Here is a 23019-nt window from a genome sequence, read left to right as displayed (position 1 = left end):
TATAAATATACTAAATGTGTTCATCCAAAAAGTAACCTCAGAAACAAAATATCAACACACCCATTCATCTGATACAGGAACGTTTCCTGTAGCAGAAACAATTTACAAATAGATTTGTCATCTCAGACGCTCATTGATTTATTTATGAGTTTCACATAAATGCTAGTGAAATTATGTCGCAGTGACCCATATTAGGCAGGAAGGATAAGATATTCATTGTCTTCCTGTATTTAGTAATGCAGGGAGGCTACATGCTAGGAGTCCATCTAGAATGCTGGGCTCTCTTTTGCCATGGGATCCTAAAGATCTAGTTATTTAATTTGGAAAAAAGTCCATTGAAATCAATGGGACATACTTCCAAATATTAATAATTAATTTTAATTCTGTCCTTCAATTACACACCCACCCACCCCAGGGTGACTTACAAAACTCTAGATTTTTTTTATTTTTAATTATGAAATTCAAAACTAGAAAAATAAAACATGGCTAAGGTTGACCAATTTAGGGTTATGGCAGGCATGCATTCTGTAGTGAATATACCGGTATATAAGCACCATTCAGACTGCATGTTGACTGAAGCCATAGAAGAAAGGCAGATCCTATCACTGCTGCCTCCATCCATCTATGTGTAAGCACTGAATGGACAGTCTGAAAGCCTTATGGGACTATCCATTTGCTGCACCTGGGCAGAGGCTGGCTCCTGGAAGCCTGAGACTGACGATTGATGTTGTTTGGTTGAGGAGGCTTGGGGTTGCAGGTTCTCTCCCTCATGCACAACAGTTCAGACATTTGTTTCTAGAAAACCATAGTTTGTCATTTGGTCTGAAAGGGCAAATAACAGTCCGCACTTGTGTAGTTTGTTAGCTTGGTTTTCAGGAAAGAACAAAACATAATTTCCCAGTTTGGATGGAATGGGACAGAATGCTTGCCACAAACATGAAACAGAAGGAGGTTTTTGCCATGTGAAGGGAGAGGAGGGGATGTGTGAACCCAAGGCACTCAAGATTCATTTGTGTAGGGCACAGGTGGCTAACCTGTGGCCCTCCAGGTGTTATTGAACTACAATTTCCATAATCTCTGACCATTGGGCATGCTGACTGGGACTGATGTGGGAAGTGGTGTCCAGCAGTGTCCGTAGTTCCCTCACCCCGATGTAAATCCAAACTATAATATGGCATTATGCCTCAATCACCCTAGCATTATCATGGTTTCCCTAAATAGAGTGATGCCATCTTATGTTTTAGACAGGTACAGCAACAAAAAAACTGTGTGTGTGTGTGTGTGTGTGTGTGTATGTATGTGTACAGCAACTTCTTTTTTTCCTGTGTACTTGGAATGCCTGAGGCTCTCTTCCCTATCTTCAAAGTAGATTTCAATCTTCTTTTTCATAATTTTTTCATAATTTTCAAATCCATGCGTAATTGCAACCTCTTCTTTCAGTACTAATTAAATGAAGATTCAATGAAGTGTCACAGTGTGGCTCTTTCTCTTCAACGCTGTTGAAATGCAGTCAGCAGCCGAAGGTTTTTTTGCAAACTTAAAGCAGTAGTTAGTGAAGCTATTTCCTTATCGATGATGCACCAGGAATGAGAATTATTCCACTACTATATTATTGTCAGAGTGTGGCTATTGTTATGCAGATCACCACTGAATTCAATGCCACAGATGTCCAATTCATTTTAAAGCCTTTCTAGGTGCTGAAGATAATGTTGGAAGATAACATTGTTGGTGACACTGTTGTCAAAACAAAGCCCTGATTGGATGAGATGCACAATCGGAGCAACCCAGACCCCATTTAACTGTTCAGAATGATAAGCCTATGTCCTATCAAAACAATACAGGATGTTTCTTGCCTTTGAAAAGGATAAGTAGAGCTAGACAATACCAACAAGACTGCCATTCTTCCACTGAATTTGTTGTTTCATTTGAGTTGGGTAAGCTCATGATAGCTAACGTCTTCAAAGACGTGTTCTTTTTCTTCCTCTTGATTCTAGGGCCAATGGACAATGGGCCAATGGGATAAATGTGGGGCCACAAGATTATAATTTTCTCTGGGTGGAATTCCCTCCTGGTGCAAGTGCAGCTTTGGACTGAGAGGGACAGCAACATATTTTTTGTGAGTTTTGAGCCTGATCAGCCTACTCCCATAGCTTCTGTTTGCCTTTCCGAAAAACTTCATGTATCCATTGGCCCTCCATTTCCAGTCTTACTTCAGTCAAACCAAGAGAGAGCTTACATAGAATTATGAGACCTCTGTTTAGCCATCTAGTCCAATGCTCTGCGCAGTGGAGGAAATCCAGAGCTAAAGAATCCCCCAAAGATAGCTGTCCAAGCTCTGACTGAAGGCCTCTGATGAGGGAGAGCCAATCAATCAATCTTCTGGCCTACTGGATCCATTGTCAGACTGCTCATTATCAGTAAGCTCATCCTACCGTTCATCTGAAATTTGCCATTTTGTAATTTTAGCCCATTAGAACTAGTCAATGGTGGCTGGTGCCCATTGGATCTGGCAAGGATGTCCAACAGTCAATGGAGCCAGAGCCAATGACAGACAAAATTAATTCTAGTTTTGTCCCCGTCCTCCTTGTTGAGTTCTACAATGGCAACCCTGAGACTAAGGAGGAGAAGGAATCTTGACAGCCAGTGCCATTCTCTGGGCTGGTCATAAGTAAGAAGACAAGCAGGTGAGGGTTGGCTGAGGTCAGACTGAGGTGGTGGGGAAGTGCCCCATTCACACTAATGGAACAGCCTCCACTGGAACTTTTTCTGTCCTTTGGGCAGGAGAGAACAAGTTTTTAGAACTTCCTCCTTCAGTTCTATGTACTTGTATTTCAGATTGCATGAGAGTCTGGAGGAGGAAAATAATGATGATTGGATAATTACTCATTTTACCCAAATCCTTAGGAACAAAACCTTTTATGCAGCAGTTTCATGGCTGCTGTGAAATTTGTAAATGCTAAGAATCAAGCCCTCACTTCAAATCTTGGTTCAGGTCACCAATAAGACCTGCATTTTTCTTCATGCTTCGTACAATGTGAAGAGGCACCAGGCTGTTTAATTGTCTGCTGCTGGAGCTTTTTAAGGTTCATCTCTACCACAGGGAACAAAAGGAAGGGAGATCACAGTTCCCTTATTTTTCTGCTCCTCTCTTTTGACCTTTGCGTTTTCTTTGTTCCTTTCTTTTCCATTCAGCCTTCTCTTTTTGGCTGTCTAGTTTCAAGCTGTCTGATCTTTTCATTGTTGATATTGTCATCCCCCCCCCCACGACAAATAAATGTTGAGAGTTTCAGAGCCCCTTCCTTTTTTTGCTGGTATGTGAAATCTCTGTCTTGTTGTAACGAGACTTGATAAAAGTCTTCTGTGCTTGAGAGGCTACAATCGTACTGGGAAGTATGCCCCACTGAACGCAGTCAGATGTACTGACATAGTTTGGATTGGCTGCAAGAGTTAGACATAAGCAAGGACATTGCTAGGTACAGTTCCTCCTCTCACTCTGCCGCACTGCTGAGAAAACCCCCCATTTTGGTAGCAAGCAAATTCCTTGCATGTTGATTGAGTACTATCGCTTCCAAATGCAACAGATATAGTCATGCAGATGGCAGGGTTATAAGTGTTTCGAGTTGGAATGACTGATATCTTTGTCAAAGGAACAGGAAAGATATCTTGGTTTAGCATAGCCCAGGCAATTATTTTCCAGGTTTTTGATATTGCTAGCAGATATTGCTCAGAATACAAAATGGTAGTTTTCATTTCTGCGCTATGCTTGTAGACTTGGAATGCAATAGCTCAGGACATGTTATCCAATTATTAGAGGACCTTTAATCTCAGCAAGGCTCTTGGCTTGTTGCGTTAATCCAGACACTCAAGAATAGAGTTATTAAATATCTGGAACTGAAACGTGACTTGTAAGAAATGAAGGTCGGTAAACAGGACACTGTTCAAGAACACAAGGTCATCGGTGGGGATTAGGGGCAGAAGAGGAGGTGAGGGGGGACAAAATTAGAGCCTTTTGTATGTGTTACAATTAAACATATGGGGGAGGGCAGTAGGGATGAATGTGTAGCTCTGTCACTGTTTTGTTGCCTTCAAAGTGAACCTATAAATCCAACAGCAGAATATAGAGAAAAGGAGGAGATCTAAGTAAGTTAGAGGAATGGACCATGCACTGGACTTGAACCCTATTGTCTGATGGGTGAAATATAATCTGCCATTGAATCATAGAGTTGTAAGGGTCCCAAGGGTCATCTAGTCCAACCCCCTGCAATGCAGGAATCTCAGCTAAAGCACCCAGAACATAGGACCATCCAATCTCTACTTAAAGACCTCCAAGGAAGAAGAGTTCACTACCTCTCATGGGATTCTGTTCCACAGCTGAGCAGCTCTTACTGTCAGAAAGTCCACCCCCCCCAATGTTTAGTTGGAAACTCCTTTCTTGTAATTTGAAGCCACTGCTTCAAGTCCTACCCTCCAAAGCAGGAGAAAACAAGCATGTTCCCGCTTCCATGTGACAGCCCTTGAGATATTTGAAGATGGCTGTCATATCTCCTCAGTCTCCTCTTTTCCAGGCTAAACATACCCAGCTCCTTCAAGCACTCCTTGTAAGGCTTAGTTTCCAGACCCTTGATCATCTTGTCAACATCCTTCTTAAATTGTGGTGCCCCGAATTGGACACAGTATTCCAGGTGTGGTCTGACCAAGCCAGAATGGAGTGGTACTATTACATTCCTTGATCTGGACAATATACCGTATTTTGCGCCCCATAAGACGCTCCGGCCCATAAGACGCACCTAGTTTTTTGGGGGGGAAATAAAGGAAAAAAATTATTTCCCCCCCAGGCACGGGGCTGGGGCAGCCCGAGCTTCCCCCGACCCCAGCCCGCAAACAGGCAGCTCTCTGCAAGCCGTGGGAGCCCAGCGGTGGTTCCCGCTGCTTGCGGAGAGATCCGCGAAGCCTGCCGGCGCTGGGATCAGCGCGGGCAGGCTTCGGGATGCCTGCAACTCTCCCCAAGCAGCGGGAACGTTCCCACTGCTTGCAGAGAGATCCGCGAAGCCTGCCGGCGCTGGGATCAGCGCGGGCAGGCTTCGGGATGCCTGCAACTCTCCCCAAGCAGCGGGAACGTTCCCGCTGCTTGCGGAGAGATCCGCGAAGCCTGCCGGCGCTGGGATCAGCGCGGGCAGGCTTCGGGATGCCTGCAACTCTCCCCAAGCAGCGGGAACGTTCCCGCTGCTTGCGGAGAGATCCGCGAAGCCTGCCGGCGCTGGGATCTGCGCGGGCAGGCTTCGGGATGCCTGCAACTCTCCCCAAGCAGCGGGAACGTTCCCGCTGCTTGCGGAGAGATCCGCGAAGCCTGCAGGCGCTGGGATCAGCGCGGGCAGGCTTCGGGATGCCTGCAACTCTCCCCAAGCAGCGGGAACGTTCCCGCTGCTTGCGGAGAGATCCGCGAAGCCTGCCGGCGCTGGGATCAGCGCGGGCAGGCTTCGGGATGCCTGTAACTCTCCCCAAGCAGCGGGAACGTTCCCGCTGCTTGCGGAGAGATCCGCGAAGCCTGCAGGCGCTGGGATCAGCGCGCGCAGGCTTCGGGATGCCTGCAACTCTCCCCAAGCAGCGGGAACGTTCCCGCTGCTTGCGGAGAGATCCGCGAAGCCTGCAGGCGCTGGGATCAGCGCGCGCAGGCTTCGGGATGCCTGCAACTCTCCCCAAGCAGCGGGAACGTTCCCGCTGCTTGCGGAGAGATCCGCGAAGCCTGCCGGCGCTGGGATCAGCGCGGGCAGGCTTCGGGATGCCTGCAACTCTCCCCAAGCAGCGGGAACGTTCCCGCTGCTTGCGGAGAGATCCGCGAAGCCTGCCGGCGCTGGGATCAGCGCGGGCAGGCTTCGGGATGCCGGCAACTCTCCCCAAGCAGCGGGAGCATTCCCGCTGCATGGGGAGAGGTCCGCGAAGCCTGGAGAGCGAGAGGGGTCGGTGCGCACCTACCGCTCTCGCTCTCCAGGCTTCAGCGAAAGCCTGCATTCGCCCCATAAGACGCACCCACATTTCCCCTTCATTTTTGGAGGGGGAAAAGTGCGTCTTATAGGGCGAAAAATACGGTACTTCTGTTGATGCAGCCCAGAATAGCTTTAGCTGTTTTTGCTGCTGCATCACACTGTTGGCTCATGTTAAGCTAGCAGATCCTTTTCACATGTACCGCTAGTTAGCCAGGTGTCCCCCATCCTATATTTGTACATCTGGTTCTTCCTGCCTAAGGATAGATTTCAGTGTTTTTATATTATATTGTTTTGACTAGTCTAATCTGTAAAACTGTTTGTTGGACTCACAATGCCACTACTTAAGCAAAGCAGGCCTGGGTCTGGTCAGTGATTGCCTGGGAACCACATGGACACCACTTTGGGTTCCATGTTGGGAAAAGGTGGGATAGAAACAGAAGTTAATAGAAACAAAAGGCAGTGGTATTGCCTCTTGCAACTTTTTGTTTCAAGGAAATTAATCACCGGCTTCTCTGCAACAAAAGATTCCCAGCATTGTTTCCATGACTAAGACATATAAAACATAATGGCTAGAGAGGGATCTCTGCATTCAGTGATCCTGTAGTTCCACTTGTTTATGCTCAGAATTTGGTACTGGCCATGTAATTCAGTGTTCTGTGAACCTCAGCTTTATTTTGAGGAAGTTATGTTTCCCGTCCCTAAGGTTGCGGTGATAGGCTTGGAAATACATGAGCAGTGCCTGGTGAAATCTCAGAAGCAGGATTCCAAACAGTCAGGCAATGGAGCTACATTACCTATCATGGTGCTTTACAGGATCTCATGAGTGAATAAAGCTGGCTGAAATAATCAAAGTAAGCAAATGTATGCATATATTCTGAATGCAAATAATCAACGCAGGTGACAAAATTCAGTTTGTTTTTCAGCACAATTTTTCTTTAAAGCTATTGTTAAATTATTTCTCAAGGAACCAACTCAGGGGCTGAAGATGTGGCCTTTCTCTGGAAAAAGCAGGTTCTGGATGAGGTCTGACTGTTTTCTTTGCTGGATAGTTTGTTGGTAAAAGCTTGAAGGATGCTCTAGACCTGGCTGGATTCTTGGTTTCTCCCGATTCTAGCTTGATTCTACCTACCTGCAATGCTTTCTGTATCCCTATTATTCCTTCTCAACCTGTGAGAAGGCATTGCAAGAATCCTGTACAATCCCTGTCCTAAAGAAACTGCTTCAACAAACATTGCCTATTAATGAAAGATGTAGCAAAACGATACATGTGGAGCACCAGGGGAATCATAGTATAATCTGTTATGTACACTGACAATTTATTGTTAGGTGCATTGACTTATAGTGGGGATTAACAATCAGCAGCCCTAGGCTGAATCTTGGCTGAGGAAGACCATCAGCTGCTTTCTCAATGCAAACTAACCCTACCCTCTTTTCACTCCCTTCGTCCCACATTTCTGGATCTCTTCTGACCATTTCCACTTAAACTCCCCAGTTATCTGCTGTAACCTTCCACTGTAATTGTATTCCACCACTGTCATGCACTTGAGGGTGATCGCTGTCATGCACCCCCAAAAGATCAACAACTTGACACCACCAATCATCCAGATTTTCACTTCTATTTTAGGGTTTCGTTTTCTTAATTTTGGATTCAAAAAAATAGGGGGCGTCTTATACATGGGAAAATATGGTAATTATTGAATGTGTTTAGCTGCCTCATGTGGAGTCAATACCATTGGTCCATCTAACACATCTGTCCATCACCTATCCTGACTTGCAGCAGCTCTCCAAGATCTCAAGCAAAGCTCTTTTTCAGTCTTCATAGCTGAGCTTCTAGAAATACGTGAGGATTGAATTTAGGGACATCTGAATGTGAATAATGTGCTCTGTTATTCACCCAAGGGTCTTAATGACTGTTTCATAATTAGCCTGCAGATGGATGTAATGCTGGCCTGGGCATTATATCAGTTAGTGTATTCAGGGGAGGAGAGGTGGAATGGGGTCTAGCAGGTTCCCTAACCTTGATGTGAGGGATTCCAGGTAATGAAATATACATAACATGAGAAGAAATATATTTTCGTGAATTGAGCTCTGCTGATTTAGGAATTGACAATATTATGAACTGCAGAAACTCTTCATCATGTAGAGACATTGTATATATTTTTATTGCTCACTTTCAAGTATAATTTAAAAAGATTTTCTGTTTATTCTTTCCTGGTATTGGAAATTTTTAACATGTTTCTTCCAACAACCCATTTAGGAACTGAAGTTTTAAATTCTGCATGTTTTCCCTACTGCTGGCAAAGAATCCCAAATAATACTGAGATCATTTTATTAACAATAGCTGCATTATTATGCCAGCTGCTCTTATCTTATCGGCTTTTCCCTCCCCTCTAAATATGCCTCCTTTTGTCCCTTTTTAAATGTTTTTTAGTTGAATATTACTTAAAATGCAATGAACGGTTGCAATTTGCAATTCCACTCAAAGGTAATTTTTGGGTTGTCTGGATGTGAGAAGCGTTATAGGAACCACTGTGATTCTTGAAATGATGCATATTCAGTCTATTTCCACTGCAATCTGCAAACAATTTGCTCAGAAATAGCTTTACCGAACAATCTTCATTCATAAGGAATAGAAATCTGCAAAATGCGAGTAGTTACACTTTGCGCAAATGTGAACCCAGATGGCATTAATGATATTGGGTAGGGAAGGGGCCAGCAATTGGAGGCTACAGAGCCAAATCTGGACCTCTGAAGGGTACAGTCTGACGCACAAATACTTCAATTCAAAAGCAAAATAGAAAAAAGAAAAGTGCATGGAGGGAGTTATGGCTCTGACATCAGTTCTTGCTGACATATCAGTTTGGCAAACTGTCAGGCCACCAGTCTCACCCTCTCCTCAGATTTGATCTCTTGGGAGACAAGAGGAAACACCTTGCTCAAGAGATATGTCTGGACAGCAGATTTTCGGCATAATCCTATGCATTTCTACTCCAAGGCAAGCCCTATTGTGTTGTTCAGTGAGGCTCCCATACCCACTTACCTGGGATTAATCCCCAATTGAACTCAATGGGACTTCCTTCTGGGGAGAAATGTATAGGATTCCACTGTTAGACTGCAAAGTGGACCAAATTTCAGGGCAGCCATGTATGCCGCACTGTGTCCTGTGCAGGAAGGATGGGACTAAGGCATAATTAAGTCAACCTACCATTCATTTTTAGAGGGATGGCTTGTGCTTTAATATTACTTCCTTGTTAAAGATCCTATGTCACTTACACATGAGGAGGAAATTAATATTGAAACCAGTGGAACCTAGACCTGTTGGGGTACCTAGGAGGTCATGTGGGCAGTGCCTGGGTTCCTATCCACCTCCCTTTTTGGTTGTGATACTAAGTCAACCACTCTGTGGCTTGTTTCTCTCTTCAGTGAAGGAAGAGCAGAGGATTACACACATTGTTCACCAAAATAAAACTGTAGCAATCACCCCAGCATCATATGGTGAGCCTCATAGCTGAGTGAGGTTTTGAGCCCTTGTCTTTCTGTGCTTGGTTTCCCCCCCCCCCTTCTGTTTCATCTCCTTGGAAACAGAGGAAGGATCTACTGCTAGTGATTTCTATGACTGGCTAAGCTGAGAAGATGGACAGAAGCCTCTCTGTCTCTGAACGTGTATTGATATTTTTGTGGGTGACAGGACAAAGATGGGACTATGGCGTAGGAGGTTTCAGGGGGTTCGAAATCTTGGCAGGGCTATGCCACAATTTGCCCATAAGAGGAGCCTCCCTTGCTTAAAATGTATATGTGTATGCCTTTTGCTCTTGGTACCAGCTGTTATAACTTGTTCATAACAGTTAATCAATTCATGCCTGAGTTGATTAATCCACCATTTAAACCGATTAAAGCTTTTAGCCTGACCACAAGCTGCCTTGCCATACCTGTGTGACATTGCAGCTCAGTTTGCAGTGCTAGCAATGATAATCACAGCAACTCTCTTGTCCGTGGTGGCTTGTGCTCCATCTCAAGCACCCATTTTCTGACATGGTGATCCATCAGATCTCATCCAGGTAAGGCTGCAGTCCTATGCATGCTTACTTGGGAGTGAGACCCAAGTGAAAGGAAGAGTGTCGTGCCCAGTTTGTGGTGAAAACAAAGGTGTGGCACAATACTATCCTTAGTCCCATTAAAGTGACTACAGTTGGAGGATAACTTCTGTCCTGAATGAAGTAATTTTCAACCTCTTTATACCTCTAAGTTAATAAAAGCAAAGGCAGATGTGCCCAAAGCAGTTGAATCTAACAGGGGACTCAATGTTCTCTGGAATTATTATACACAGGATTGTGAACAGGTGTGCATGTTTATCCCTGCCTGCCCAGGCTTAATTCTGCCAATACTATACAATAATTATTTATAATAATGATCTTTATTGCTTGAAGGGATTGTCTGTATGAAATAAAGAGGCTAGACTCTGGTGAGATCAGGGCTGGATTTAGATGAAGAGAGGCCCTAGGCTGCTACACTTGTGAGGCCCCTCCCCATCCCCCACCCTCACAACTAGAATAAATTGGAAGAGTGTTATAAACAAAATTGAGTGAAGCCAAGGATGGCGACGCGTATTTAAAATTCTGCAATTCACAGTTTCTCCTCTAAAGGACATAAGATATTATTGTTAAATACCATGGTGATTTTAAAAAAATGCATAAAACTAACACTGAAAAACTTTAGCAACACCTGAACTTTGTAAATCTTTTGTGGCCTTTGCTCAATACTCACCAAGCCTCTTGGCCACACACACACATTCACTGCTCCTTTGGAACAGTGAGTTGGTGAGGTTGGCTACATTTTCTATCACAGAAAGTACACATTTCCTCCTTCATTTCTATGGACATTTTAAGGCTGAGATTAAGTCTTTTGCCCAGATTTCCCTCCTCACTAAGAGACAGAAAGTGTGGGCAGGCCGCAGGCCAGCTCTTGCTGTTATATACCTGCTGGGATTGGCAAGGCATCTGACCCTCACCTGAATCTCATAGCTCTCCTGACAGGTGATTTGGTCTGCAGCCACAGTGTGGAAATAAAGGATGAGATTGCCCACCAGATACCAGGCACTCTGCTATTCAAATTAGGCCCCAGTGTTTTGTTACAATCCCCTTCTCAATTAAGTAATCAATTTTAATCTAGAATTTAAATTCTCAAAACTTTCTGATTTGTTAATTCGAGCAAGTAAACTACTGCTCTCACTTCACTACAAACAGTATTTCTACCTGCAACACACTTGAGCAAACCTGCTCGTCTTCCTTTCACAGATATTTTGTTGTCATTTGCAACTGTAGCTACCTCTGATTAGTTATCATTTATCTCTTGGGGGAAATAATTAGCATCACACGTCATGTGCATGGAAGTTGCCGAACCAATTAACCAACAAGAAATAGCACCAGTTTTCCTATATCTTGATATTTCTGGATAGTTTTGATGAACTGCAAAAGCATTTTTAGTTTGCTTTCTGTTGCCACCATGGAACTTTTCTTTATTACTGCCACTTTGTTTTGTACGATTCCTTGCAAATGAAGGAAAACAAATTTTCTGCTTGTTGATAATATGTTTTGGTTACTGGGGACAAACAAGATTGTACAAAACCAAGATTGGGTGCAGGCCTGGCCAGAACATAGGTATCCTGACTGTAACAAAGGTGACCTGTGTGCATGCTTGCTTGCTTGCTTGATTAACAGCTGTTGGGAACTTCAAGGTCCCTGCTCTCCCTTCTTATGGACTGGATCTGGAGACTCCAATAGAGAGCATTCCATGTCAAGAAGGAGGGCAAGTGGGCACCATATCAAATGACAGGGCAGGAGCTACACAGAGCAGGGCCTTTTCACTGGTGGTACCCATTTGTATGGCTCAGTCTTCCCAGACCTGCTCTCTTTTGGCCTGTATTTTAGAGCTTTATAATTTAGGAAGACTTTGGAAGAACTAGTTGACAAGTCTTATCAGTCACTGATGTATGAGCAGATTTTATTTGCTGCTATTCTGGGTTTCTGGTGCATTCCCTGCTGGTTACTTGCTTTCAGCAATAGGGGTCGCTGTTTGGTAGTACCCAATTGGTTAGCTGTCAGATTCTAGAGCTCCCTATTGGTGGCTCTTAGGTAATTCACAAAATACAGAGTACATTCATAAAACACAGTGTTCATTCATAAAGCAGTAACATAAATCTCCATTGCTACATATTGGGTGTATATTTCAGCAGTTGAACGTATAGGTTTATGGCCATGCTGTAGTGTAGTGCTTATGCGACTGTGAATAAAAGGTGGCTGGGCTCATTGTCTCGGGGTTGGGGGGGGGGGAGAGGTGACAAAACAAATTTCCAGTAAGTGCCAGATAAATTTCCAGATAATTTCCATAACAAGTCCTTGAGTCTGTACTCTGAATATTGACACCAGGGATCTAGAAGGTGCAGGGCTTGTTAGTCCAACCCCTGCACAGTCTCATCAGGGCTGACCTTAAGGCAATTGGGGCAATTGGGCCAAATTGGGCCCCGCGTGCCGCTCCTAAGTGAGCCCCTGCACCAGGGCAATCTAGATGGATTTTATTTATATGTATAAGATTTTGCAGACTTTGGCTGTGAACTGGGGGCCTACAAAAAATAATTCAAGTTGTGCCCCAGTGCTTCAAATTGGGCCCCACTGGCTAGCCGTGAGTCTCATAGTTGCTGGGGCTAAGTTGCCCTGCCCTTGCATGAAGTCTTGGGTTTACAGTTTTGGGAGAGGGGAGACTGTGGCACTGGGGAAAGGGCAGGCTGGTGAGGCCGCCTAGATTAAGGGGCCTAGTCTTCAGCCTACTTAGCCTTTACACTGGGTTGAGATAGAAGGGAGAAAGAAACATCCATTTGCAGTTTTCAGCATACAAACAATGACTCGCACGGCAGCAATATGCAACCTCTATGTTCAGAGACACAAAAATACCAATTGCTGAGGAACAGCACCATGAGCGGACTGTTGCTTTTGTTCCCTGCCTGTGTGTGCTTGCCAGGAGAACAGGATGCTGGGCTGGATGAACCAGAAGGCCTCTCTTCTTAACCATCATTTTCACTCTTCAGCAATGGAATGTAAGAACGTAAGAAAAGCCCTAATGGATCAGGACGAGAGCTCATCTGGTCGAGCTTCTTGTCCTCACAGCAGCAAGCCAGATGCCAATGGGAAGCCTGTAAGCAGGACCTGTGTACAGCAGCACCCTCGACACACTCTGGTATTCAGGGATGTGCTGCTTCCAACAGAGCATAGCAGAAGAAGAACTGTTATTCTCAGATATGTAAATCTAAGGTAGGGCTGCCATACATCCGGATTTCAAAGGTGGACTTGACGTCCGGGTGGGGATTTCCGAAAGGTGACCACAGATATTATACCATATGACATCTTCACAACACCTATGCTTCCCATACAGGATGGCATTCCTCAAAACTAGATTTCTGATCACTTTGACATCCCATCCTTACATCAGACAGATTTGTACTGTATTCAGAATCCAAGGGTGTTTTTATACTGGAGATATTGTTTGTGGCAGCAGGTTGTACATTAGCATTTGATCAATGTGCATCTGCCCCAGTAGATTCTCCTAATCATTTTACATTTCCAAAACAAAGCCTGGAAGGTAATTCCAGAGAGTAATCTAGCGTGAAGATGGGAACAGCCCTGTCAGAGTATTGTCAATGCCCCAGGTTAGACATTGAAAAATCATCATGTTGAATTATGGTGAGAAGCTAAAAAGTAACATGACTGCCCCCAGGTCCATTCTTCTCCAAAAACTGAAACCTTACTAGGAGGATTATAACACCTTCACTCATTCAGATTTTCAGCAGTTACCAAAGTGTCACTTCTCAAATTGCAATTTATTTTTTTTACTCATGGAAGTACTTCCCCCAAGTCATTCGTGGAATAGAAATGATATTGTGTAAAGACTGTAACCATTATTTGCTAAGACCTCAGCAGTGGCTTCTCTCTACAATGAAAGATATAAAACACAATTCCTAATCGAGAACTGACTGGATGTATCTTTGAAAATGTCAGCATTCTCTCTATTGTGTCAACACTGAAATCGTCGACCTTTTGTTGAAAAGGGTGCTTCAGTTTATAAGAATAGGCTGTGATGTGAAGAGGGAAATATAAAAGGCATCCCACTGGTTATATACAGTGGTACCTCTGGTTACATACTTAATTCGTTCCGGAGGTCCGTTCTTAACCTGAAACTGTTCTTAACCTGAAGCACCACTTTAGCTAATGGGGCCTCCCACTGCTGCCATGCCGCTGGAGCACGATTTCTGTTCTCACCCTGAAGCAAAGTTTTTTCTTTGTACCCAAGGTACTATTTCTGGGTTAGCGGAGTCTGTAACCTGAAGCATATGTAACCTGAAGTGTATGTAACCTGAGGTACCACTGTATAATGATAAATGTAAGACAATCACATTGCAGAGCATTCAATTATCTGAACAGTATGCATATAAAAATCAGTTCCAATAGCTTTCTAAGGATATATCCCATATAAGAACTGCCATCCTGAGTCAAACCAAAAGGCTATTTAACTCCAGAAGTGGCCAGTCAGATATTAGTTTATTAGTTTATTTCCATTTATTAATTGCTTCCAGCAAAATTCCTCATCACCATTTAACAAGAGACAACGTTAGCAATAAAAACAATTACAACAACTTCACCTATAAAGCAATTACAACCATTTCAAATATAAATCAAACAATTTCAAATCTCATATGGATACACACTGCAATAAAAGAACTTCCACTTGAAAACCCTTTCCAACAAATTTTATGAATGGAGATTTTTGTTCCTGGTTTTCAAAAGGCACCAAGGAGACAATAATAGATTGATGGTGCCTGGGAATCAAGTTTGCATGAGTCAAGTCTTTGCCTACCCCACATCTGTAGTTGGGGGACAGGTGGGTGCGGCTTGCCTAAAATGGCCACATTGACCAAATGGGGAGGCTTCAGGGGGCCTTTGGGTCACTCCTTCATGGTGTGATGAGAGCAAGGACCCCAGGGTAACTGGTTGTGGATGAGCTTGCTGGAGAGAGATAGAGATTGGAGCCGGTGTGGCTGTGGGAATGTGACTTAACTTGACTTTGGGTGACAGGTGGGATGCTGGAGAGAGCATATATGGTAAGGGCATAAATGCAGCCCACAAATCCCTATCTAGAGTGGTTGGTGGACATTTTGTGCTTTTGCTATTTTATATTGTTTTGATTATGTTGATTGTACTTTGGGGGCCTTTGTTTCAGAAAGCTGCATATAAACAAACCATAACCAAATGCAACATCATTGGAACAGAGGTGGGTTGGGATGGAGTAGACAGAGAAAAAGAAGCAATATATGAGACAGATTCTCCTGTGATCCTTCCATTGGAGGGCTGTGCTTGTAGCTATTTACCAGCAGAACGTTGTCTGCAGGGATCTAGTTTATACTAGTGATGTGTGTGCTATAATGGTGCTGACATTACTACTGTCAGATTAATTGAACATTCGGCCCAGAGCCATGTGTTCCGTCAGGCACTGATTCTCCAGAGTGGGATCGTTCTTAGCCTGCTGGCTTACCAACCAGAGATCAAACTCTTTTATATATGTGATGCATGAACTCTGCCACTGAACTGGAGTCTCTTCTACAAGCTAACCCTATATATATTATTTGATTTTTTTTTGTTTAGTGTACATGCCTGCTCCTGCCAACCTAGCAGTTCGAAAGCACGTCAAAGTGCAAGTAGATAAATAGCAGGAAGGTAAACGGTGTTTCCGTGTGCTGCCACTCATGCTGGCCACATGACCCGGAAGCTGTACGCCGGCTCCCTCGGCCAATAAAGCGAGATGAGCGCCGCAACCCCAGAGTCGGCCACGACTGGACCTAATGGTCAGGGGGCCCTTTACCTTTACCTAGTGTACATGACTATTAATTAGTTATTTGTTAGTTCAACACAGAGGTGTTTTACTGGAGGGTGGATTTAAGGAGATCGTTGAATGATTTTGTGGGGATGTCTCCGTTTTGTGGAGTGTGAATGTGCATGCAATTTTTGTGTGTGATTGCAATGCACTTTTGGTAACATTTATGAAATGCTGATGATATATTGTAATGTTGCATTTTGATGCGTCAGTATATTTTCATATTTTATATATCATTTGTGGCTAAGTCCCTTGTTTAAAGATATTTAATTATGTTACTTAAAATGTAGAATTATTAGTAGTAAACTTAACGTGGCTTGGTTTTGAATGTGTATTGCGTTTCCTGTATGGGATTCGTAAATTGCTTAGGGATTTTCTGTTGAAATATGAAGCGGTGTGTAGACAAACTAAAGGAATTAACAAAGAGCCTTGCACGCCCACACATCTAATTATTTTGCAAACAAGATTTAATAATTCTCATGATGTCCATGTGTGCCACTCTAATTGGTGTTTCCCCCCTCCACTTTCTATTATATTTGCTCCTTCTACTTCTAATGCATCCATAGTAAATTTCACGTTATATGCTGTTAGCGTTATATGCTGTTAGCAATTTACAGTTTGTTAATAATGAGGAAAGGTCGTGCTCCTTGTCTTGCTCTGCACATTTGTGTCTCATTCTCACTGTTGACTTCAGCAGGCAAATGAATATTTTCCAACTGTTCATCCAGTGTTACCTTCAGGTCACGTTCAGCTTGCTTGTTCTTGATGAGCAACGTGCATGAATGAACTGTCAGATTAATTTTTCAGAGGCACGCACTGCTTCATAAGCATAAGCACATCTGCTAATTAAAAGAAGACTGATGTAATTGTGCCTGATATAGAATTGTCATCGACTCATTTCCAAATAGTTACCTTGTAATTAAGTGTTTCATTAGTGCTTAAAAGGGGCCTAGGAAGACATAAAACGCAGTCCAAAGTAAAACGTTTGCCAGGGAATATAATAATTGGCGCTCACCGGTTTTGCAGCTCTCTACACAAGATTTACTTATTTATTTATAAAGCCAGATTAACTTCCTGATAGCCGCAACTGCTAGCATTAGTTTTGATTCCCGGAAAAGCATCTCAAGGGCAGCACATATCGACTTGGTTGCCTGGACGTTAATGGAATTAATTGGCTAATACGAGTAGATGTTTCTGCCTGATGAACTGCAGAGTTTATGTAGTAGTATGAAGGACGAAGTGCAGGTGGAGTTTAGCCAGATGCAGCCATTTAAAAATCTGCTGGATTGATTCTATGTGCAGTCCTACATTTCAAGTAAGTGAAATGCAACCCTTTAGGTTCTGCTTTTTTGTTTTTTAAGGAAGGGGCTATAGATCAGTAGTAGAAAACCTGCTTGGCATATAGAAGGCCCCAGGTTTCTCTAAATAAAAAGATTTATCTGCCCATCTTTCTGGTGGCATCCCCTCCCTGCCTCTATTCCACCCCCCCTTCCAACAGGTCCCCAGTGCAGCTTGCAAAAACAAATTAAAACAAAAATATCTAAACAAGAACATTAAAACCCCAGAATATTAAAAGAGCAGCATTAAAGCAGTCTATTAATGTGCATGTGAAAATAGGCTCTGGTGGATGAGACCAACAGTGGGTCCAACAGTCTAGAAGGTGGTTTCTGCTTGTGCATTAAGAGGAAAGTAAGAGGCAGACAGGGCTCATCAACCTGGGAAGGTAGCCCATCTAGGAGAAGGAAAACTCTAATCCTAAACCTAGTGTACATTTTCTCGTGTCCATCTTGTGGACATCTTCCCAACAAAGGCTTTTAATGATACTGGAGACCAGTACAGCTTGGAATCTACACATATCTATGCCATGCTTATAGATCCAGTGCTTTTTGCCACTTGATAAAGTGACATTACCAGATGTTGACTCCCCTCCCCCTTTTTTAGAGTATTCAATCTTTTGACAAGGAACAGACTTTGAATTCATTTTCCCTCAGAATTTTGTGCACTTATACATAATGTTTCCTGAGTGATGATGTGCTTGACTCTGCAATTTTCTGCTACTGCCAATTTCCCCAGGATTTTGATTGGATTGCAAAGTATTTCCTATGAGCACTTAGGGATAATGCTCATAGCTCATAGCTTCTGCAAGTGTATCAGCGCCTTGCCCATAGCAAACTGGTTGTGAGCAAATACTACTGGACATTTTGCCAACTACTGGAAACCTATGTTGTTATAGAGTGCATGCTAAAAGTCTAATTCTGTGGCAGGGATCAACTGCACATGCCTGGCTTGCTGAGACAGGCCACATGATCAGGAGCAACCATGTCCTCTGTGACCATGAAAATGGCCTTTGTACTTGCACAATGCTGCAACAGCTGGGAAACCAAGGAAATTGAAACATATGAATCTAAATGCCACGTTCTCTCTCTTTTTTTGGTGACATCAAGGTGTGCATTGTACAAAAGAGAGATACAGAGAAGATGTATGCCATGAAGTACATGAATAAACAGCAGTGCGTTGAAAGGGATGAGGTTCGAAATGTGTTCAGAGAACTGGAGATCCTGCAGGAAATTGAGCATGCCTTCTTGGTGAATCTCTGGTGAATCTCTTATTTTCTTTTATTTATTTTAGGGATGGGTGGGAGGTGATTCTGTTCCACCAATTGTGCCTAGGACCATGTTAGTCTTAGAAGAAGCGGGTTTGGGGACACAGCAGTATGCAAGGTCTGGTTTTCAAAATGCCATAATACATAACAGGAGATAGCAGAGTCCTTAGACAGCAGCAAAGAAAAAGTAGCATTATCGAAGTCCATAGTACCACTACTAGTAGGTTCAGAGGGGTAACTGTTTTAAAAAACCCTAATTAAGCTTTAGGACACCCTCTGAAAAAGAAAAAAAAAGATTTGGGGGTTGATCCAAGTTGGGTGTCCCCTGGGTGGCTTTGCCTAGTCCTAGCTTTTCACAGAAGCAGCTTGACAGGTGGGGCAGAGCCACTCTGCTACCTTCCCAGCAAGCCGGTCTCTGTTGCTTAATAGCAGGGACAAGGGAAGGGCACTGGATTGGCCAACGCCCCTCCCACCTTCACCTTCACCCTTCCAGTGAGCAGCAATGACCCATCTGCTGGGAAGGTTGCATAGCGACTCTGTCTCACCCAGGGAGCCACTTCCATTTTTTAACCCTTGTTTCCTAGCCATTTACATCATCATCAAGATGCTCTAACCTTCCATGGTGAGTCTCTGTTGCCCACTGGCTTCCACTTTTAACCATTGCTCAGCTCTACATTGTCCAGTACAGTTGTACTTTGATTGTAGAATGCCTTGGTACTCGTACCTTTCGGCTCCCGAATGATCGAAACCCAGAAGTCAGTGTTCCGGTTTTTGGACATGTTTTTGGAAGCCAAATGTCCGATGCGGCTTCCACTGTTGTTTCCGGCATGCCTGCGCAATCGGAAGCCAATCGGAAGCCGCGCCTTGGTTTCCGAATGTTTTGGAAGTTGGACGGACTTCCGGAACGCATTCTGTTAAAAAACCAAGGTACGACTGTATAAAGAATATCTCCAGGCCCGGGATGCCCTTCAACTCCTAGATCATCAAGAGGCTAGATAGCAGCAACTCCAGCTTGCCAATGAATCATTCGCACTGATGGCACTGGTTTTTGTTTAATAATGAAAAGAGACAGCCTGCTTGATATTCTGGTACATTATTGATTATGCCTGGAAAAAAATGAGTGTGGAATGATCATATTACAGAAGCCATGTGACTGTGCCAGATATAGAAGCGGGGATTATATGAGCAAGGTAAAATTAACTGGGACAGCTGCTCCTCGCAAGATATGAAACAGGGACCTGTTCATATAATCAGCAAAACAAAATAACAAAATTGATTTATATAGAACAAATATAGGATGTCAATGGACAAAAAGAGACTCGGAGAAATTCACGGGTTATATTTAGATATATAAATATTGAAGATGCCAACTTATTGTTCCTGCTTTGCAGGTGCATGGGTAAGTGAAGTGGGAAAACAGGCCTCTCATTTGTTAGCACCGTCTGTGAAATCTGAATGGGTAGTCCACAGTTTGCTCAACTCACCTTTGCTAATTTTCCGCAGGTACTCATTTCAGGATGAAGAGGACATGTTTATGGTAGTGGATTTACTCCTGGGTGGTGACCTACGTTATCATCTCCAGCAAAACGTGCAGTTCACTGAGGAAACGGTGAAACTCTATATCTGTGAGATGGCATCAGCTTTAGACTATTTGCGCAGTCAGCATATTATACACAGGTAACAGCACAATCTGTTATTCCCAGCTGTTGGGAACTGGCACAGCTATCAAACAAATCAGGCTCCTTTGAGAGAGCTTTTGAGCTGGTTGCAGCTAGTGCAAGTCCCCACCCCCACATTCGATCTGCGGCCCAATTAGGCCAGATGGCTCCATGCCTGTCCTGATCTGGGTCTGATCGAGCCCCTGAGCTGAATCAGGGGCCTGGCAAAGCACTAGGCTATTAAAAACATGTGAGGAAAAGGAGGAGATCCAGGTAGAGACTTTCACCTGCACTATCTCTTTCTTCCCCCCTCTCATCACCTGACCACATATTTAATTGGGGTTTTAATTGGCCCAATTTGGTTTGAGATGTGGGATTTGTCCAAAGCAGATGCACAGTCCAAGATTCAGCTAGGTGGAATCTCGGCAAGAAAACAGACCAATAAATACTGCCAATATAAATATTGGCAGTAAATACAGTGATGGAACAAGCCGACTGGGTGCCTCCAAGGAGTCTGCCTGCCACTTCCCACTCAGCCACCCTACAGCTGAGGGGGAGGCAGCGGGCAGCGCAGAGCCTGCGGGCGCTCAAGCCACCGCGTCACTCCCAGGAGAGACGCATGGCTCAGGCACGCTGCAGGCCCCACAGTGAGTGCCGCCCACCATTTTGTCACCCCCCTGAGTAAGGAAACCCGGGGCGGACCGCACCTACCTCACCCCCCCCCCCGTGCTACACCCCTGAGTAAATGTCAGGAACTGGGGTAAGGAGTAAAGGTAAAGGTAAAGGGACCCCTGACCATTAGGTCCAGTCATGGCCAACTCTGGGGTTGCGGTGCTCATCTCACTTTATTGGCCGAGGGAGCCGGCGTACAGCTTCCAGGTCATGTGACCAGAGCAGCACACGGAAACCTATTTATGTACTTGCACTATGACGTGCTTTCGAACTGCTAGGTTGGCAGGAGCAGGAACCGAGCAACGGGAGCTCACCCTGTAGTGGGGATTTGAACCGCCGACCTTCTGATTGGCAAGTCCTAGGCTCTGTGGTTTAACCCACAGCGCCACCTGCATCCCTTCGGGGTAAGGAGTAGGTCAGCAATAAAAAACACCGGTGTAAGCGAAGTCAACTCTTTATTCAAAGAAATAAAAACAGCACGGGTCTAGTGATCACAGGAACTCTTCCCAGTAGGTTTTGCCACAAAGAGATAGTTGTGAGAACTGAAGGTCCCCACTTTCCTACCACTCCTCCCCTGGTTCCTTCCCCCAAAGCCTAAGACTCTATGGCCTTGTCTCTTGTTGCTCCACCCTCTTCATTCCTCTTGGTGTTCTGGGAGATTGGGGAGAGGGGGAGGGGAGGAAAGCTGGTCACTGCAGGAAAGGGAGACTTCCTGGATTCTTCAGCAGCCTGACTCATCTCTGCTTCCTTCCTCCAAGTCTGAATTGCTCTCTGCCCCAGCATCTTCCTGCTCAGTAAACCCTGTTGCCTCTTCAGCTTCTGACACCTCGTCCTCCTCCCAGTCTGTCCCTTCTTCTTCCTCTTCCTACTCATTGTCATCCCACCACCAACCCCTGCTCTGAGTCTTCTTCCCATGAAGCATCCCTTGGGGGTTCTCCTGCTGGTGCCTCCCACCCCTCCTCTGCTATATTATAACATTTAAGGAAATGGGAGATCCATTCACAAATCTCTGTTGCCTCTTCTGAGGTCCTGAGAAAACTGGATCTGATCTCAGGCTGTGTTCAGAACATAGCATTCTTTTGTTTACTGAGCCTGTTTTAAGGTGTGTGTTTTTCAAATCAAGTTTCCTCTGTGAGTTTCACCCCACCGTCTTTTCTAATTGCACTGGGCAATATTTTTGAAAATCTCAAAACAACAACAACAACCCACTGTTTGGTAGGCTCATGAGGCATTTTGCATTTGCCTTTTCCAAGTTGTGCATAAATGCTTGTTTTTGCTTTCCAGAGACGTGAAACCAGACAATATTCTCCTTGATGAACAAGGTATGGGGGAAATTGCTAATTATGTCTATTGCTTCTGCCTCTGAATAGTCTTCACCCCCCTGGTTGTTGTTTTTTTGTCTTTTGCATTCATTTACATCTTCCGATTTATACTGCATTTCTGTGGTTGTGAATGATAAATAGAAGGTTATGGGATCGAAAGCAAATCGATTCCATTCATCTGCCATCAAGACTTGTTTCAGTGAAGAATTAGCGGTAATTGACATTGACTGGTAGCTACTATTACTCATTCCGGAAAGCTTTTTCATAAGTGCAGCTGATATGTAATTCCTCTGCTGATATAGAAACCTTGCACAGAGGTACATATTTATACATTTATTTTTTTTAAAAAAATAAGTTTTGACATCTATGTGCCTGCTTGGGTAGGCAGAGGCAAGAATAAAGTGTTCTGCTGTGATTAAATTTCTGGTTGGCAAGCCAGGAATAAAGGAAGAGTCCACAATTCTACTTGGTTTTGAGAGGATATGGGTTGTGGCTCAGTGGTAGATCACATGCTTTGCAGACCAAAGGTTCCAGGTTCGATCCCCTGGCTGGGGAAAGACCCTCACCTGAAACTTTCAAGAGTCACATCCAGTCAGTGTGGTTACGGAATACTCTTTTCTGAATTGTGTAGATGATAGGAAGGCATCTTCCTGTGACACCCACATGGAGCTTCATCGGAACAGAGGCTTCCACTTCCACTTTAGCATTTACGAGTATTGGTGCTCATCCTCATGTGGGGCTCTGTGTCTTTATCAACGATCCTATGAATGCAACACAGCTTTAGAGCAGGAGTTATTCAGAGCGTAAACATATCACCACATGCAGGTTGCTTTCCTGTAGTTCTGCCATCCATATGTAAGGTT

The 23019-nt window shown here is 44.1% G+C and overlaps 1 protein-coding gene across 1 annotated transcript in view; it reads left to right on the top strand.

Annotated features, from left to right (window-relative positions):
• Window positions 1–23019, top strand: part of STK32C (serine/threonine kinase 32C) — a 172887-nt gene that overhangs the window by 131762 nt on the left and 18106 nt on the right. The window contains exons 3-5 of the mRNA XM_081189509.1: window positions 18347–18498; window positions 20008–20181; window positions 22119–22156. Coding sequence (XP_081045635.1) covers window positions 18347–18498; window positions 20008–20181; window positions 22119–22156 — 364 coding nt within the window. The remainder of the gene's footprint in view (window positions 1–18346; window positions 18499–20007; window positions 20182–22118; window positions 22157–23019) is intronic.

The sequence above is a fragment of the Podarcis bocagei genome (assembly GCF_964188305.1).
Source record: "Podarcis bocagei genome assembly, chromosome: 4".
NCBI classification, from domain to species: domain Eukaryota; kingdom Metazoa; phylum Chordata; class Lepidosauria; order Squamata; family Lacertidae; genus Podarcis; species Podarcis bocagei.
Note: the sequence above shows the minus strand (reverse complement) of the source record. Positions and strands in the feature narration are given on the sequence as shown.